Source organism: Typopeltis vanoorti, chromosome 6 (assembly GCF_054136105.1).
Source record: "Typopeltis vanoorti isolate ZY-2024b chromosome 6, IOZ_Tvanoo_1.0, whole genome shotgun sequence".
Classification (NCBI taxonomy): domain Eukaryota; kingdom Metazoa; phylum Arthropoda; class Arachnida; order Uropygi; family Thelyphonidae; genus Typopeltis; species Typopeltis vanoorti.
This window is the reverse complement of record NC_143554.1, coordinates 14,593,984-14,614,397: the sequence shown is the minus strand read 5'-3', so window position 1 is coordinate 14,614,397 and position 20,414 is coordinate 14,593,984. Positions and strand designations below refer to the sequence as shown.

General features: G+C 35.4%; 1 protein-coding gene across 4 annotated transcripts in view; it reads left to right on the top strand.

The window, feature by feature from the left end:
* The window catches only part of LOC150105306 (polyamine-transporting ATPase 13A3-like), a 479,234-nt gene that overhangs the window by 90,741 nt on the left and 368,079 nt on the right, over positions 1-20,414 (top strand). For all 4 annotated transcript variants that reach the window (XM_090394686.1, XM_090394683.1, XM_090394684.1 and 1 more), the window contains 2 exons: positions 10,138-10,269; positions 19,055-19,134. In XM_090394686.1, the coding sequence (XP_090250812.1) occupies positions 10,138-10,269; positions 19,055-19,134 (212 nt within the window). The remainder of the gene's footprint in view (positions 1-10,137; positions 10,270-19,054; positions 19,135-20,414) is intronic.

The following is a 20,414-nucleotide window of genomic DNA, read 5'->3' as shown; positions in this document are numbered from 1 at the left end:
TCAGGATGCTAGGACAGACAGTGAAAAGTCAGCTACTGGAACAAACCAAATCTCAACATCTAGAAGAAGAAGAAGAAATCCAATGTCAGAAGAATTAAAAATAGGAACCATCAATATAGAGTATCAATGGAAAGGAAATCTAACTTACAGAATAACTGAAAAAAAGTATAACACAGACATAATTAGCATTATTGAGACAAAGAAGAAAACTAGAACAGGTGAGATCTTACTAAATAATAAGTATAAGATGTTATATTCGGGCAGTAACAATTAAGGAAAGGAAGGAGCAGCAATAGCATTCAACATCAAACATGAAGATAAACTTCTAGATTTATCTTCAAGCAGAGTTATGGAAAACTTCAAAATGGGAAAATAGACAATGAAATTTATTTTTGGCTATGGTCCTACAGAAGATTTTTCCAAGAAAGAAGTGGAGCAGTTTTTTTGAGCAGGCAGCTGACATGAAGAAAATGAAAAAGGTGGTCCTTGGTGGATCTAAGCAGCAGAGTAGGAAATGAATCCCACCAGGTATATAGAAAGGTTTTGGAGTTAAGTGTAAGACTAATAATAATAAAGGCAAGTATCTGTTGGCTCAGGATGTAGACTAGTCATTACTAACAACATCTCCCAACATAAAGATGTCCATAAGTCCACATGGTGAGGAGACACAAGAAATAAGAAAAGTGTTTCATTGACTGTCATTGTGAACAGTGGTATCTTTATGCTGGTTCAGAATATAAGAATTAACAGAGAATTTGAAATTGTAAATGACCATCACTTAGTTTCAAATAGGATAAAAATTAATATCATCATCATCATTAAATTCCTGCCATGTACTCTCAAGGGGTGTACAGGATATGATAGTACTTCATGAAAAATTTACATCATTACTAACTTCCTATTTACAATTTTCCCCAAAATTAGTCTGTTACTCAAGACTCCAACATTATCAGATCTTATATTTCTATTGTCTAAGGCACTTTGTACCCTATCAATCCACCTATATCTTGGTCTTCCTCTGGGTCGTTTTCCTGCCACCCTGGCAGAGAACACTTGTTTTGCTAGTCTTTCTTCGCCGATTCTGTTTAAGTGACCATACCACCTGAGATTAGCTCTGCTAACGCATTCCTGGATGCTGAAAATGTCAAGTTCTTTCCTAATATCCTCGTGTTTAATATGATATTGCCATTGATGCCATCTGTTCATGCCTCTAATCTTTCTTAGGACCCTCCTATCTGCGGTCTCTGGTCAAGTGTTTTACTTCTGACCCAGCACTCAGATCCATAAGTTAAAACTGGTTTGAACACTGTCTTGTATACAGCTAATTTAGTGTTCCGACTAATTTCTCTCTTATTCCATATGAATTTATTTAATTGACTTCCTACCATACCAGCTTTGCTGATTCTGTTGTCTATTTCTATATTTAATTTACCATCTTCAGTAAAAATCGTGCCTAAGTAGCTGAAATGTTTCACTTGTTCCACAGGTTCTCCATTCACAACACAGTTGACATTTTCAATGATTCTGCCTATTTTCATTGTCTTTGTCTTTTTATTGCTGACCCTCATACCATATCTATTACAACAGCTATTCAATTTAGTCAGAGAATCTTGCAGACTTGTAGCGGATTTATTTAGAAGTATAACATCATCCGCATAAAGCAAAGAGCTGACATTAACATCGCCAATTTTGATATCATGTTTAATACCACTTTCCTTCATAATGTGATCCATATAGATAACGGATAACAGAGGTGATAATGTACATCCTTGTATCACATCAGATTTAACATTAAACCATCTTCCTGTACTTCCTTCAATTCTCAGTTTGATACACCATTGTTACTAAATTTAATCATTTTAATCTTACCATTATAAAAAACATGCAGTGTAATAGATTTACATGTCTTCTTCTTTTCTCTGGAAACAACAACACCTTATGTTGAATCATTGGTTATCCTTTAAAAGCATCATACAAACAGGTTGTCATAAATCAGGGAAGAAGATGTGTAAACCTTTGCACATGTATTACTGTATATGAATGAATTTGTCAAGCACTGCTTGACAAATTCATTCGCCCAGTAACCTGTGGTGAGTAGAAGCAGCTGGACAAGAAATAATTTTTTTATTTAATGAACAATAACTTTTTAAAGAGAATTTATTTAACTTTAAAAATCTCAGATGCAGCACTTCTGAGCTGTTTAATGAACTCCTACTGACTAAGACAATGAAAATAGGCAGAATCATTGAAAATGTCAACTGTGTTGTGAATGGAGAACCTGTGGAACAAGTGAAACATTTCAGCTACTTAGGCACGATTTTTACTGAAGATGGTAAATTAAATATAGAAATAGACAACAGAATCAGCAAAGCTGGTATGGTAGGAAGTCAATTATTGATATATATCATTAAAAAGAAAGGAGGAGTCTTAGGCAAGTACATTTTTTTGCATGGCGAGTAGGATATTACCTAATTTGTCAAGCCCTGCAATTTGAATGTATATATACACGGTTTGGAAAGAAGTCAATGGACACCCACCCATGGGCAGGGTGTATCATGCCATATAACAAGTCACGCATTTGTAGCAGATATAAATTGGAGGAATATGATGCTCCTAAGTCAGTGCAACTGTGTCTGGGTGAAATGACTGTGAGATGGCAACTGGTGGAGTTTGAAAGGGTCATTGTAATAGGATGCAATGTTTCAGGTCTATCTGTTTGGAAAATTGGACCATCTCAGGTCAACAATCAGTGATACCATACTGAGATGGAAGCTCAGGTATTCAACTGTAAGTGCTACCCACAGTGAATGACTCACCACACTCACCGAACATGACTGTAGGGTGTTACAAAAGATAATATGTAAAAACCGTCATGCATTAGCCGACACATTGAATGCAGTGTTCAGGGCATCAATTGGAACACAAATCTGCACAAAAACATTCAGCCTCACAACATGGGTTTCCATGGCATGACAGTAGTATGCAAGCCTTGCATTATCTGACCCGACATGCAGTGTAGTTTTCAGTGGTGCAAAGAGCTTGTGCAGTGGGACATGGAAGATCAGAAAACTGTGTTATGGAGTGACGAATCACAGTACACCATCTACTGAGCAGAGGTGTGGATGGGAATGGGAGATGCCTGGTAAATATCTTTTATCAGAGTGTGTAACCCCAACTATGAAATTCAGAGGTGGCAACTTGATGGTAGTATGGTTCTGTTTTGGTCTCTGACCTTTATTTGTGGTGTCATGAACATTGAACTTCGAGAGGTATCGGAACATTCTGGACACTGAATGTTCCGATACCTCTTCATTACTTTTGTTCATGACCACAAACCAGGCAGTTATGGCAGCAGACTTATGATACAGTGTTGACACACAGTCTTGCTGACCATTGTCTCTTTCAGCAAGACAATGCACTGTCTTATGTGAAAATACCAGTGGTTGTGGTCGGTGATAGATGACGTTGGTGTAGATGATGTGGTAGTTGCAGTTCATTGTAGTTGGTAGATTGAGTGGTGGAGACGAGTTGTAAAATAGGTGTCCTCCCTCGATGAGTCCCTTAGACTCTCTTGAAGTGTCACGTAATAATATATTTGCATTATATATAATAATGTAATGTAATAAACAATAGTCCAGGACCTCATTACATGCCAACAGGAAGAATGGTCCAAACTTTCTATTGATCGCTATCCAGCTTTTGTGGAAAGTATGCCCCATAGGATTGCTGCAGTCCTGAAGCGAAAGGAAGTCCTACATCTTATTAAGGCAGGCACCATGGCTGTTTGTTCCTCCTACTATAGTGTCCGTTAACATCTTTCCATGCGGTGTACATGTGTTGTTTTTGGGATAGAAACATGGTCATCATCATGCATATCAAGGATTTAGGCCTAGCATGGCCTGTTCTGGCCTTTGAAGTCATCGTTGAATCGTTTAAGAGGACGTCCTGGTTTTCTTTTTCCTAATGGCTTGTACTTTAAGGCTTGTTTTGATAATCTTTCTGTTTTCATTCTTTGAACGTGTTCCATCCATTTATGTTTATATTTTTTAATTGTTTTCTATTACTGGTTCTTGGTTTAATTCTTTCATAATTTCTTTGTTTCTTTTGTGATCAAATAGGATATTCCTTGCAGTTTTTCTCATAAACTTCATTTCTGCTGTTATTAATCTTTGTCTTTTTGTTTTATTTTCTAGATTTCGCTTCCATACATTAAGACTGGTAGGGCTAATATATTGTATACTTTTAGTCTGGTTTGTTTTTGAACTAGTTTTGGTTTACATATATAGTTAATTACACTTGTTATTTTTAAATATTTTGCAGTTTGTACGTTTATATCTTTTTCATTTTCATATGTGATCATACATCCTCGGTAGTTAAATGAATTCACCTGTTCTAAGATCTTGTTATCTATTACTATTTTAGTTCTTGCTGGATCTTGACCTTTAAAGGCCATAGTTTTTGATTTTTCTGTTGATGGTGAAACATGGTGATATATACAATACTGTGAAATTTTAGCTTTAATTAAGCTGTAAGTTTACTTTGGCGTTTGAGTGTTTGCAAGGAAGGTGCTGCAATCTTTCTTCCTTTTTTTTTTTTTTTTTGTTATTTATACACCATTAAAGATGAGATACATATTTTTAACTCATCACTGAAGGTTAAATACCTAGAATACTTTGTATGTTTCCTGAATAATCACCACCTCCGAGATTAAGTTTATGCCAAAAATTGAGAAGGATGATCAATTATTTTTAGATGTCCTTATCAGAAATTGCCCTCACCTATATGCCAACTCATTTTGCCATCTTCAACAAAAGTTAGGCATCATAACAACTTAAAAAAAAAAAAAAAAATCTGTGCTTTAAGGATTAAGAGTGATGAAACAAAACTTCGACTCTTGTTCCTCAGATAAACTAACTCGTTTGCTTCCAGGAATTAATTATAAGGGCACCCTTTTTGTTACCAGTGTTCGTGGAATCTTCTTTTAGCTTTTGAATAATGATAGCCCACATCTTACAAAACTTCTTACATTTGCCTAAAAACAGTGTGTCTATCAAATATCCTAGGGCAGTATTTCCCGAAGTGTGGTATACGTATCCTCATGGGTACATGAAAGATCTTTAGGGAGTACATGACACTTTTCTTAAATTTTGTTTCCCTTTACATACATTTGTTGCAGATAAGTGCAGGCATATTCTATAATTAATTTTTTAATACCTAAAAAATCTAAAGGAATTTTTAAACAGAATGTGTGTCTTGGCCTATATCAACTGACTTCTGTTAGGGCCTTGTCTGGTTGATGGTATGATTGTCCAATTGTGTGGTTTGAACCATTTGTATTAAAAGGTCAAACTCGATAACCAATATCCCGTTCAGAAAAAGTCATAAGCTTCATAAGATTTCTGTCCTTCCCTAGTTCACATCTTTGCAGTGTTGGATGTTTTATGCTTGTGGACATAAAAGGAAGAAAGAAGAAGCCTTCTTCTTGATGTGGAGCCCCCACCTATGGCTAAAAATGACAAATATAGGACCAGATTTCACCAGACTAACTTTTTCCTAACAAAAGCAGTTTCATTTATCTCATTAAGCATTTTTTGTTTCTACAATGTGTATGTTTGATTCGTATAATTAAATATGTATTTAAAAACTAAAAAATTGTTTCACCTGTCTATAATTTATTATAATGCAAGTGTTAAAAAATTATCATCATCATCATCATCATCAAATTCCTGCCATGTACCCTCAAGGGGTGTACAGGATATGACAGTACTACATGAAAAAATTACATCATTACTAACTTCCTATCTACAATTTTCCTCCAAATCAGTCTGTTACTTGTCAAGACTCCAACATTATCAGATCTTATATTTCTATCGTCTAAGGCACTTTGTACCGTATCAATCCACCTATATCTTGGTCTTCCTCTGGGTCGTTTTCCTGCCAACCTGGCAGAGAACACTTGTTTTGCTAATCTTTCCTCTCCCATTCTATTTAAGTGACCATACCATCTGAGATTAGCTCTGCTAACGCATTCCTGGATGCTGACAATGTCAAGTTCTTTCCTAATATCCTCATTTTTAATATGATATTGCCATTGATGCCATCTGTTCACGCCTCTAATTTTTCTCAGGACTCTCATATCTGCGGTCTCTAGTCTTTGGTCAAGTGTTTTACTTCTGACCCAGCTCTCAGATCCATAAGTTAAAATTGGTTTGAACACAGTCTTGTATACAGCTAATTTAGTGTTCCGACTAATTTCTTTCTTATTCCATATGAATTTATTCAATTGACTTCCCACGATACCAGCTTTGCTGATTCTGTTGTCTATTTCTATATTTAGTTTACCATCTTCAGTAAAAATTGTGCCTAGGTAGCTGAAATGTTTTACTTGTTCCACAGGTTCTCCATTCACAACACAGTTGACATTTTCAATGATTCTGCCTATTTTCATTGTCTTTGTCTTTTTATTGCTGACCTTCATACCATATCTATTACAACAGCTATTCAATTTAGTCAGAGAATCTTGCAGACTTGTAGCGGATTTATTTAGAAGTATAACATCATCCGCATAAAGCAAAGAGCTGACATTAACATCTCCAATTTTGATATCAGGTTTAATACCACATTCCTTCATAATGTGATCCATATAGATAATGAATAACAGAGGGGATAATGTACATCCTTGTCTCACACCAGATTTAACATTAAACCATCTTCCTGTACTTCCTTCAATTCTAACTGCTGACTCACAACTCAAATAAAGACTAAGTATTGCTTGATATAATGCCCCATTGACACCATATAACTGCAGCGTATTGAATAGCTTCTCTCTTGGCACCTTGTCATATGCCTTTTCCAAATCGACAAAACTTAAATACAGATCTTTGTTATATTCCCATGCTTTCTCGACTATTTGTCGTATAGTGAAGATCTGATCCTGACAGCCTCTATTTGGCCTGAATCCAGCTTGTTCTTCACCAAGCTTTTCTTCCACAATTCTTCTCAACCGTTTCTCAAGTATACTTGCATAGATCTTGCCAGGAACACTCAGTAGGGAAATACCTCTGTAATTCTCACATTCAGTTTTATTTCCCTTTTTATATATGGGTACTATGAGAGCTCTACTCCAATCATCGGGAATTCGTCCCTCTGTCCAGGCTTTCTGAACTATGCAGTGCAGCCACTGTAAGACTCTTATACCACCATACTTCAGCATTTCTGGTCGAATATCATCTACTCCTGCTGCCTTTCCACATTTCAAGCCTTTGATGGCTTTTTCTACTTCAAGTATGGATATGTATTCCTGACTGCATGCCTGGTCAGTGTTTTTTATCACTGTGCTGTCATCACTGCTTGTTTCATTTAGCAGTTTTTCAAAGTAATTACTCCATACTTCAAGGATATCTTTTTCTCCTGTTTTCATTTCACCTTTATCATCTCTAATTCCTTTTACAGCACTCTTTCCTCCATTCCTAAGCTTCTTCAACAACCTCCAGAATATTTTGCCACCTTCTTGATATTTATTTTCTATATTCTTGCCAAAGTCCTCCCATGACTTTTGTTTAGCTAGTTTTACACACTGTTTAGCTTTCTTACATTTGTCTCTGTATTCTGTAAGAGTAAAAGCTGACTTATTTGCCAGGAACTTTTGATATGCTTTCTTCTTTTCCTTCACTGCCTCTTTAACTTCCTTTGTCCACCAGGAAGTTCTGATTTTTTTATCTTTGCACACAACCTCACCACATGCCTCTCTGGCAGAATCAATCAATGTTTCCTTCAGAGTTTGCCACTGAATCTCCAAGGTTTGATTCCTGTTCTCAAACTCTTTCATTTTCTTTTCAATAATATTTCTGTATTTTAGTCTACAGTTTACATCTGAGAGCTGCTCAACTTTTATTCGCTTTAAAACTTTCTTACATGTTATTCTTTTCAATGTGAAATTCAATTTTATCCTGCTCAAGACTAAATAGTGATCACTTCCAATTTCAAATCCTCTGTACACTCTGGTGTCCTGCACCAGGGAGAAAACATCACTATCAACAATAACATAGTCAATGAGACTTTTCTTATTCCTAGCCTCTTCTCTCCATGTGAATTTGTGCACATTTTTATGTTGGAACATGGTGTTAGTAATAACCGGTCCATGTCCTGAGCAGAAATCCAACAGATTTTTGCCATTATTATTAGCTTTGCTCTTTTCTCCAAATTTTCCCAAAATATTTTTGTATGTCTCACAATCATTTCCTACTCTACTATTTAGATCCCCAACAAGGACCAACTTTTCCTTTTTCATTGTGTCAGTTGCTTTTTCTAAAGCATCAAAAAATTCCTCCACTTCTACCTTAGTAGAACCTTCTGTGGGACCATAGGCACAAATAAGTCTCATTGTCCAGTTCCCCATTCTCATATTTGCCCACATTACTCTACTTGAGACTGACTGCCATTCAAGAAGATTAGCCTCGTATTTTGTGTTGAATACTATGGCTACTCCTTCTTTTCCTTGATTGTTATTGCCTGAATATAACATTTTGTATTTATTGCTCAGAAAGATCTCACCAGTTTTGGTCTTTTTTGTTTCAGTCACCCCTATTATGTCGATCTGGTACTTATCTAATTCCTCAGCTAGCTCCCTTTCTTTGCCATTCAGGCTTCTTACGTTGATAGTACCGATCTTTAACTCTGGTGATGTTGAGTTGGGGTTTGTTTTCAGATTTGTTCCAGTAGCTGACTTTTCGCTGTTCGCCCTGGTTCCCTGGCGAAAACAACGGGGGCCTTGTTTAACCGGGCGACGCCCCAGCCGGCATGAAATTTTGTCATGTTGTACCATCATTTTTTATTTTGGTTTAACCAATAAGAATACAATTTGGTCGGCTAAATCCCAAATTGCCAGCCCATCCTCGTTCGTTCAGTATCAAAGTAGATACCCAACAGGGTGCACCACGAGAAGGTGAGGATTGGACATTAGGTCAGAAGCCCTGGTCGGTTCTCCGCATTCCTTTAAAGGCTATGTGGAGGTCTCCTCTCAGTTATACAGCTTTGACCCTTAAGCACCCCGTTAAAAAAAAAAAAAAAAAAAAAAAAAAAAAAAAAAAAAAAAATTAATACCTTTATAATAATTATTTATGTTTGGTGAAATATTATTATAACTTTGTCCAAATTGCCTTTGCCAGAGAGGGAGTATACTATGTTATGAAGATTTTAAAAGTGATACATAGGTACTGAAAGTTCCGAAAACACTGTCCTCGGCTATATAAGAGTTCATATTCATGTCACAACGTTTACATCAATCAGACAGGGAGAAGTTTTGAAATTCATAAGAAGAAAGAACATATAGGTGATGAGTGTCTTACTGCACACATCTTTCTGAAAACATCATAATTTAGATTCAGTGTATGCTTCCATGGCATGCTTGTAAGAGAAGATTTTTGCTAGGTTGTTTATTCCTAGAAAAGTATTCTGAAGTGATTTATTCACATGACTCATTGAACAGAAACCAGAGCCTTATATGTGAACTCGCAAGACCTCTGTTATACCAATACACAGTGACAGCCATAATGCACATGATGTATCTAGTAACAAAATATCTAGTAAGATGTGTTACTAGCTATATTGTTATCAGTTGTTTCCATTTTAAGAAAAACAAACAGTGGTTGGTAAAGTGTTCAGATGTTGTATCTTCTCTACTGCTTTTTGTGACAATTCTATCAGTTAATGAGTCTTACCCTATAGTTATTTATTTCTGTAAGTCTAGTTCTCATAGTAATTATGCCAGAAAACCAAGTTACTTGTCCATTACTAGCTATTAAGCCTAACACAGAAGGTAAGGTGGAAAAATTAAAAACAAACTATCTTGAAATTTGAAGACATGCAACTGTTAATTTTGCAGCCACATACCCTAAGCAAAAGAAGTGGCATTGAACAGACTAAGCATAACTATAACTGATGTGTGATCAAAGAGTATATGCACAGTAACTAATCACAGATCTGTGCATTTTTGAACAGTGGCTATCTGAATTCCAGAATAATAGAATTATCCTGTTATAAGCTGATGTTATGAGTTCTATATAGTTGACCAAAAATGTATTGCAATATTAATAAATTTCTTTTTTATTAATTTATAAAAATGTATTTAAATTCCAGGATTGTCATGGTCAGAAGACTGTGGAGAGAATTATTATTCAGCCCGTTGCCTTTACTTTGCCATATGAATTGACCTACGTTCCTTCACACAAAATTTTGGTTGAAAATCAGTCATGTATGGGTTATGAATCTGTAAGTCTTTTTTTTTTCTACTGAAATATGTTTTATATTTTTAAATATGTGTTGCTGAATTTAGTAGCATTAGTTATTTCTCACTGTAGCAAACAGCATTATAGTGAACTCCAAGCCATGCCTTGCAACCTCATTACTGTTTTGTCGAAAATTCACTACATTATTATTACTTCTTGGAAATCACCAATGGGATCAAAGACTCATTGTGGGAGATTCACTCTAATCACTGTTTGCACAATACTTACCATATCTTTAGCTAAATTCACTCCCTAATGAAGTACTTGCAACCTATTCCATTCATTCACCACCCTTCAAGAAAAAAATGTAGTCCTAATACCCTTGCTTACCACACTCTTTGAGGGGGGGGGGATGATCCCCTTGTTCTCTTCCTCATTGACAAACGTGGCCATACCATGTTTGTCAAGCTTAGTAAAGAATACAATGAAATTGAAAATTCCACCACTACCAACAGAGAAATCATGGAGAACGGAAGTTCAAACTGTAAATGCAAGTCCCTTGAAAATATATTCTGTATACAACTCTCCAAACAAACTGTTATTGGAAGCAGACTTAACTGAAATTCTAGACACAAACCAAGCAGTGCTAGTAGCAGGAGACCTGAATGCTAAGCACAACCCTGGAACAGCAGAACTTCAAATTGAAATGGTAGAACCCGTAACGACTTTGCTGTTCCCAGGAATATAATGATTATAGGGCTTCCAGAACCCACATACTACAATGTGGCAGGACTTCCTGATGTGCTTGACATAGTGATACTACAGAATACCATGCATCAGTACCAAAATAAGTGCAGTGGATAACCTCAGCTCTAACTAGAACCCAGTTTTACTCCAGCTGGGCTCATATTATAAAAATATTCCAAGGTGTGGTGCTGTAGATTTTGTGCTGTTTAATTTTATCACTATTTAAAGTGTTTTTTTTTTACCCAGTTCTCCATCCCAAATAACGGTATGGCAATAGAGCTAAAGGAGCTGAAGAACTCAAGTACTCTGAGGTCTTCAATAAAAAGATTTTTTCCACTTTAATATTGGCTAAAGCAAACACTTGTGCACCATGTACTTACTATACTTTCAGCATGAAGCAAAGATGGCCACGACAAATCCAAGTGTTGACAGATTGGTATGAATCTTGCTAAATCTCACAGGCCAGCTGAATTTTGGAAGTGCCATAGTTGCAAGCTGGAGGTTACAGACAAGAAAAAGTGCCTTTAGTGATATTTTTGCTGCCAGTTGATGCATGCTAATTGTGTAAATATTAACGCATTGGCAATAGAACTCCTGACCAACTTCAGTTATCCATTCTTTTGTCTAAGGTTTGTCAGGAGTTTTATCTTTCCGTTAAACCATTTCTAAATCTTGTAAAGCACATGGACAGCTTAGAACAGTGCCTTATGCTTGATAATACTTTCTCGCATAAAATTGATGCATTAGAAAAAAAAGCCCAAAGACTCACAGTCAACTTCCAGACATTAATGTGCCTACTTCCCAAAATTCCAGTGAATGTACCCTCATCGCCATGTCAGTCCAAGACACTATGGAGGCAGAGAATAAAAAATATACTAGCATTGTACTGAACTTTCATTCAGAAACAGCTACTCGATGCTAAACGACGATATCTGAAAGCTTGCCGAACAGTGCAAATTTGACCCTAGGAAAATCATCAATTTTCACTGCTTTAGTCCCATGAACACATGGAGTAATAGAACAAATTGCCCACACCTAGTTAAAGGGACTTGTGATACCCCATTGAATGCTGTGAACAAGATTTCAGAAGGTACCTTTGCCATGTCACATGTACGAGCTCAGCCAGATCTCACTTGTATGCAGCAGGAACAAGGTAGAAGATAACGGTAATAACTAGAAGAAAAATGACAGAGTGGAGACAGTGCATGGATAGGGAATTATAAAAAAAAGAAGTTTTTTTAATAATTCTCTATCCCTATTTTATAATTTTCCCTTCCTTAAAAGTCTATATTCTTCAATCCAACATTCCTAACAATGAGGTCATTTTCCTTGGAGACTTTACTTTTCTCATTACCAGCTGGCTCTCCTATTCCAACTGAACAGATCAAGCAGGTAGAGAGGCTAAGTCATTTGCTATCATCAAAGACCTTACACAAATAGTACACAAGCCTACTAGAATACTAGACAACCCCAACCACTCTCCAAATACTGTGGTCCTCTTCCTCTCTAGTGACCCATCCAAGTACATTGTGAATGTAGTCTGTTCTCAAGGTAGTTCAAACCACAGTCTCATGCTGATGAACACAAACACAATCACTCCACGCATTGTATAGCATTACAAGAAAGCCAAGTGGGATGATCTATGCAATTACTTGCCACATTTCTTTGGATGGATTATTGCTTCTAGCCATCTGGCCCAAACCTGCATGATGAATGTATCACCAAAATAATTCTTATTGGCATTGAAAAAATTTATTTCCCATTCCCAAAGTTTCCATCCCCTGGTCGTGATTCTCCCACATGTGTGCCAAAGCTGTACAAGAGAAGAATCACGCATAGCATAACTGGCTTGCATCCAAAACCCCATCCACCTACATTGTTTATACCAAAACTTGGAATGGATGAAAGGAAACTATCAACATGTCCAGAATTTAAGAAAGCTAAAAGCAGGAAACTCGAATCCTCTCAAAATGGGAGCCATGCATTCTGGTCTCTAGCCAGGCCATTGGTCCCAACTTCTGCCCAGTTCATCAGAATAAGATCAGGAAAATTTTGCCAAAATTGGATACCAGAAAGTCTTCTGGTCCTGATGGCATTCCTCCGATAGTCCTAAAGGTCTGTGCTCCAGAGTTGACTCCCATTTTATGTCATCTTTTTACACTCTTAACGTTTTACACACTGTATCTGTCTTGCAGTCTGGAAACTAGTCCCTATCATAAAAAGGATTACAAATGTATACCCTCACACTATCCAATTTCTCTTACTCTGGTTCTTTCCAAAATAATGAAAAGAGCTGTCAAGCTTCAACTGCTATGCTTGAAGGCTCTCTGCTAATAAATGACTGCTTGTATGGATTCAGTCACTGTTGAGCAACAGGTGATTTACTCACTTATGTCATTCACATCTGGACAAATACCATGAAAAAGTTTGGAAAAAGTCCCAAGTGGTTTTCCTTGATAATGCTAAGGCTTTTTATTGGGTCTGGCAGAAAATCCTGTTAAATAAACTCCCATCATTTGGACTGCTAGGTGGATGGTTACTTATCATATAAGTATATAACAAATGCTGGAGTTTCACAAAGACTCTCTTCTCTCACCTACCCAATTCCTTATATATATATAGGGTGTTCGGGATAAATTTGACATATTTATAATTAATTATATTTTTCCGTAAGTTACATGTATTAACACACACTTCTCTTCATTTAAAAGTTTGGACCCTTCTTCATTCATATACAAGATGTCAGAAAGGATGGATAGCTGGAACCCACCTGAATCATGGAAGAGAATAACTTGTATCATGATGATTCGTGCCCGCCATCAAAATAAGGATATTACGACTGCTGCCCAATGCTCCCTGAATACAGTAAAAACAATCAGGCATGAACTAGAGACTTGCAATGGTGACTACGAGGATGTAGCAAGAAGAAAGATCCCTAGCAGACGATCTGATTGCGTTCGTACAGCAGAATTCCTCGCAAATCTGCAGGAACAGGTGTTGAAGAACCCTGGCATTGGAATTCGGGCTTTGTTCGTGGAGTTGCTAACTGTAGTCAAGCCCTGGATAACAAGGGTAGCCAATGGTAGGCCGTATGTATGGCAGCAGGATTCGGCCCCTTGCCACACCTCTGGGAAAAGTCAAAAATGGTTGTCTGAAAATTTCTACGACTTCACCGGTCCAAATGTTTGGCCTCCAAACTCCCCAGACCTTAACCCCATGGATTATTTTGTATGGGGCGCAGTTGAAAAAGACACCAATCGCACTTCCAGTAATACAAAAGCCCAGTTAATGGATAAAATTAAAACAGTTTTTGCGGCCCTTCCCAGGGAGACTGTAGCATCAGCTTGTTCGAGGTTCCGAAGCAGAATTGAAGCTGTGATCGATGCTAATGGTGGTTATTTTGAGTAAATCTTGTTGATAGTATTGTAATTAACTCTGCCTGTAATGTTTTTTTGTCAATTCATTAAATTTAATAGATACAAAGAAGATTTTCTTTTTCCTTACGAAACTGTCAAATTTATCCCGAACACCCTGTATATACTGTATATGTCGGCATTTAATACATAAGATATATATACTCCCAAATACTACGAAAACCCCTTGAAATCATGGGTCGTCTTATATGACGAGTATAAAAAGGGAAGCTTAATTTCTTGGATGAACATTTAGGTAGTTACAATACATGATTATATAAGAAAATAGGCAGTGTTTATAATAAACAAATCAGATTAATTTTTTGTTCCATAAATTTATTTAAAATATTACAATAGATGTATGTCTTAAAAAACAAATAATTATTAACCTCAATTTTCATGTTAATTTTCTTCATCGTTTGTTGAAAATAGTTCTTCAGATTCATTGTTTAAATGATCATCATATGGATCCCTCGAATCCGGTGAATTGATTTCGTTTTCATCGTCATCAGTTTCCCACAACAGATCATCTTCCATAACATCCATAAGATTAGAGATACCTTACTTTTTAAATGATTTTATTACATTCTCTACTTTTACTTTATTCCATGTTTTGATCACCAAATTGCACAACATATCAAGTGATGTAGTGCGCATAGATCCACCATTTGTAAATGATTTTTCATCAGTCAACATCCAATTATTCCACTCTTCTCACATGTGATCTTTAAGTGGTTTGTTCAAGCAGACATCTAGTGGTTGCGATATAGAAGTTAAACAACCTGATATAACAGCAATTTTTGTGTTATTGTTTTCTAGAAGACTTATAGTATTTTCAGTTAAATGACTACGAAACATATCTCTTACTAATAAACTGCATTTCTTCATTATACCGCCTGGTCGCATGTTCCACACATTATTTATCCATAATTTCACACCATTTTCGTCCATCCATCCTTTTTCGTGAAAATGTACAAAAACACCTGAAGGAAATTTTATCTTAGGTTTAGTTTTACATTTGAAGATGATCACTGGTTTAACTTGTTTCCATCAGCCAAACATGACAACAAAACCATAAACCATGACCTGTACTTCGAACTAGTACACTCTTACTACCTTTAGACTCCACTGTTTTATTGCTTATCATATCAAAGCTCATAGGAGTTTCATCAATATTTCCAATATTTGACAATAGAAATTTATTAGACAACGAACAGAGCATGCATGATCTCACTTGTTGTTATTTAGGAATGTTCTATAGTTGGCACTGTAATTCAGTTCTGGTGAGTTAAGAAATCTAATAAGGGTCTTACAGATCACGGGCAAGATTAGTCCTTGGTTCCTGTTAAGGTTTTGTATACAGCGGGCAACTGCTGTGGCTTCTTTAAAAATTCGGGAGCAGAAGTCCTCTATGTAAGGAATTGTGCTTCTATCCCACTCTATAATATGGTTCGTTCTTGAGAAATGAAAAGCTAACCCAGATTTTTTCTTTTCTGTTATTAACGAATGGTGGTATATCAACCTCTCAGTTTACCGCAAACCTACCAATACAGGATGTTATATACATTTCACTTCCTCCCACCACATTTCTCAGAAACTTAGCATTGCACACATACTGAAGAACCGTGCCTCTCTCCTTACAACAGATCAACAAAACCTCCAGGAAGAACTATCCCTGATATCTAATAACCTTACCATGAATGGATTTCCTTGATGAGTCGTCCACAAGATACTTTTCTCTGACCCCCCACAAAGACAACGAGATGACATACGTTATATTTCTACCATCGTCATTCCATACTTAGGGACAGTTTCGAATAAGATTGCAAGACTCCTTAGACCACATAAAATAAGAGTGGCCTTCAAACAAACAGAAACAATTAGGCAATTCTTAAGATCTCCAAAAGATAGCCATCCTTTCTTCAAATATGCTGGAGTTTACAACATACCCTGCTCTTGCGGCTTGAATTACATTGGCCAGACTTCAAGGAGCCTTGAAATTAGGCAAAAAGAAGACATTGGTGACATCAATAATAACAGAGAAGAAAAATCTAGCTTTTAATTTCTCATGAACAAACCATATCGTAGAGTGGGATAGAAGCACAATTCCTTATATAGAGGAGGACTTCTGCCCCCGAATTCTATGCATGTATTGTACGCGCTCTGTTCTTTGTCTAATATAATTGGATTCAGTTGATTATAGTTTGTAACAATAGAAATTTATGTTCTTGTCTCAACTGAATAATAAATTTATGGAAACTGGCCAGTTTGTGGTCAAGATCTGCTGGTAGTTTTTGAGCAATTTTCGTTTTTTGTCGTATTACCAGATTTTGTCTGTTCATGAAACGATTACACCAACCTGAAGTAGCTTGAAATTCTATACTTTCATCTGGGTTTAATCTTGACTATTTTAGTGCATATGCTCTAATCATATTTCTTGTAACAAGATAACCATTCTGCCTATTCGAATACCCATTCTGCAATGTGATTTTCCAGTTGCAGCCATCGGGTGATCCCCATTCTCATCGCACATTTTTTCTTTGGTATTTTTTTTAAAATATCTTCTTTCTTCCTCTATTCTCTTACCATCTTCTCAATTATGTCAAACTTTCTTGCAGCAGCACAGTTACTTCATACTTTCTTCGTTTTTGTCGCTGGTTCCATGATTTTAAATGATTACAATTTTAATAATCCAAAAATTTTTAAAAAATGCAAAATTAATAATTAATTAAAATTGGGGCTAATCACTTTTAATTAGGGTAATTTGCATAAATACTAAATCTATGCTATGCAAAAAAATAACAGATATGCATAGATATAAAAATAACTGATATAACAACAATACCTAATGTTGCACTAATACAAGAATGAAGAAATTGGGAGGTCGTCTTATACAACCAACATAAGCTTAAAACCTAAAAATAGCCTAAACTTTAGGCCTCATCTTATACTTCGGTCGGCCTATACGCCGACACACACATATATATGAACTAGTCTTTCATTTTTTTTGAGATTTTGTTGACTAACCAAGTTGGTCATCATCCAACCAAATCTCAACAAAAATGATGGCCTAAAAGTCTCAAGGATCTGGTTGACTCACCTGCTACCCACATAATATTCAGAAAGAGAAGAATAACCACGTAGTGAACACCAGAAGAAAAGAAATCCAACTGGATAACAACACATTGCCTGAGAACATAGCAAACAGGAATTTGAAGAAGATATCTTATAGGACTATAAGAAACAAATCACTACTGATCTAGTTTTACTAATAGAACTAGATTTTGTATTTTATTTTATTTTTATATATTAAATTAAATTAATCAAGGTAAAATTAAATAATTTCGTATATATTTTGTTTTATTTTTACTTATCTATTTTCCACCAGAGGTTATGCTATGGTTAATGGTTGACCAAACAGTTGTCTCGGCTTACCATAGTATGTATGAATAACTTGTGATCTAGTATATATGTATTCCTGAAGATGACCTTGATACGAAGCTTGAAACATTGAATTTTATTTTAATTTAATTAAACTAAGTTCATACACATGGCAATGTGTCTCCTTAATTATTCATAATGAGCAAGCTTTGTTTAGTTGTGCAGTGCCTTGCTGTGTGTGACATTTGACCATGTTGTACTGTCATATTTGTCTGTGGTTTAAGCCAGTATGGAATCCATGCAGATAACTAATTGAAGATACCACAAGAAGGTGAAGAATAGACATTGGGTCATCAGCATCAGTTCTCTACAGGTATGTAACATGAAGGGAACTTCCACATGCCTGTAAAGAACTGATGCTGATGGTCCATGTTTAAGAATGTCCATGATAGAAATTAAGATGCCTTAATTTCTATCATGGACATTCTCAAAATCTTGGTAGTTCTAATGAGTCTACTATTTAATTACCATTATAATCACCACCATAATGTATATGTTTGTTGCATTTACTTTTCTACTGTTTAAGTTATTATGGATATAAATGCTGTATCAAGCAGTATAAGCCTTTCAGAAAAGATTTCATATTTCCTCACTAGATTTGAAAATTTTATTGCTTGAAAAAACAATGTATTTCATATTTGACTAACTTAACATGTTCATGCAGGTTGCTTTATAGAGTCATGTTGGAAGTTCATTTCCAACTATATTTCATGTCCCTTCTGCATTATTCTGGCTCACTTTTACAAATCTGTTAATAATTGTCTTGTGGGGGATGCCATAGTTTTAATTAATTTTTTTTTTATTTGAGGAGTTATCCCTATAAGGTTATCCTATTTCAAGGAATTAAAAAATCATTATTAAAATATTACAATTACTGAAATTATTAATGTGATGCATTTCATTATTTTGTTAATGTAATACAACATCTAAGTTATAGAAATTGTTTTGTTATTGATAATTTTTATATTCTTAAACCAATAGGTTCTTTCTCCTCTATAGTTTTAATGAAAAACATGCAGAATTCAGTTCATGGCTCCTGCTCCAATGCAAAGAGAAAGCAGGAGGTAGCTTATTCATTCGTTCCATCCCACAGACAAGTTCAATAATAACCCATTTCATCCCTACTGGCATGAACATGTTTAAAGGTCTCAAAAATTTTTGAAATTTGTGAATGTGTAAAACATCTTTCATTACTTATTTTAAACATGGCAATTTGCTTCCTTTTAGCCGATGTGTTACAAATATTTTACCTATCATTGTATCAAGTTTGTGTGGGATAGAAATATTCAGTGTTTTAAAAGATTAAGGTGAGTTTCTTTCATTAATAACATTTTAATATTATAATAGCTCAAAAATTACAGTAATATTTTCATATTAATGTAATTTGTGTTTTTGGAAATGAAATGGCTTTGTTAGACTATTACACTTTTTTTATATAATCTTTATCAAGTAGCTTTATTTTATCCTCCTACATGTTTTGCCAATCTTTTTCTATTGGCATCATGTTGAATTTTTTCTTGACAATTATTCATAAGACTATTACCCTTTTTTTATATAATCTTTGTCAAGTAGCTTTATTTTATCCTCCTACATGGCTTTGTTATTTATAGTTTTATCAAGCAACTGAATTGTATTCACTACATCTGCAAAGCTGTATCTAGTTTTCTGGTAGATCTGATATTGTATTTGATAAATAGTTGTTAATAAAGTGATACATTTAGTATAAGCACTTCTGTAATCAGACGTTTCCATTTCCTGCAGTTCTGCAGTACTTCTTATTCTGTGTCATCAAGAAAAGGATGAATGTTATGTAAGTACATAATCAACTTTACCTTGAATTAGAAGTGAGAGAAAGAAATTCATACAAAAAAAAAAAAAAAAAGGCAACTCGCAAAATAGCAATGAAGATAATTAAGGATGGATGGATCCCTTAAGAATGCATATGAAAACCTAAGAGAATAAGAACACATAGGAGTATCTAACATAGATTACCCAAGGGAATTATAGATGGATAACTGGATGAAGACCACCATGTAAACTATTTGTAATATGGAAAACTGACAGGCAACTTAAGGATAGGCTAACAGTTTGGTACTTAGCCCATTATTTACTTAGTTACTAGAACAGCTTCAACCTGAACAAAATCCATTATCATAAGAAGCATGTAAAACAAGTGGTGCTAGCAGAGGAATTAGAGAGATATCATGTCACATATTTGGAGTTACTGACTAAACAAGTGAGATATTTCTATAAAAAAATAATTTATTCAGCCAGTAAGAATTGGGGTAGGAAGAAACAGGTATTAATATTCAATACCAAACATGATTACAGTGACCTTTTTTTTTTTTTTTTTTTTTTTTTTTTTGGATGAGAGTGAAGCACTTAAGAAAGTACTTAGGGAGATTTGAATGCAGAAATTGCAGGGGGGTGTAAGGAAAGATGTTATTGCAATTTCAATCATTGCATCTTCCATGTCAAAATGAACTCACATGGGAAACTGATGAACAAGAACAGAATAAAATATAAGTAATATGAGTTACTGATGGCACTTGTGACATAGTAATGGATCACTAGAAACTTGTAGATA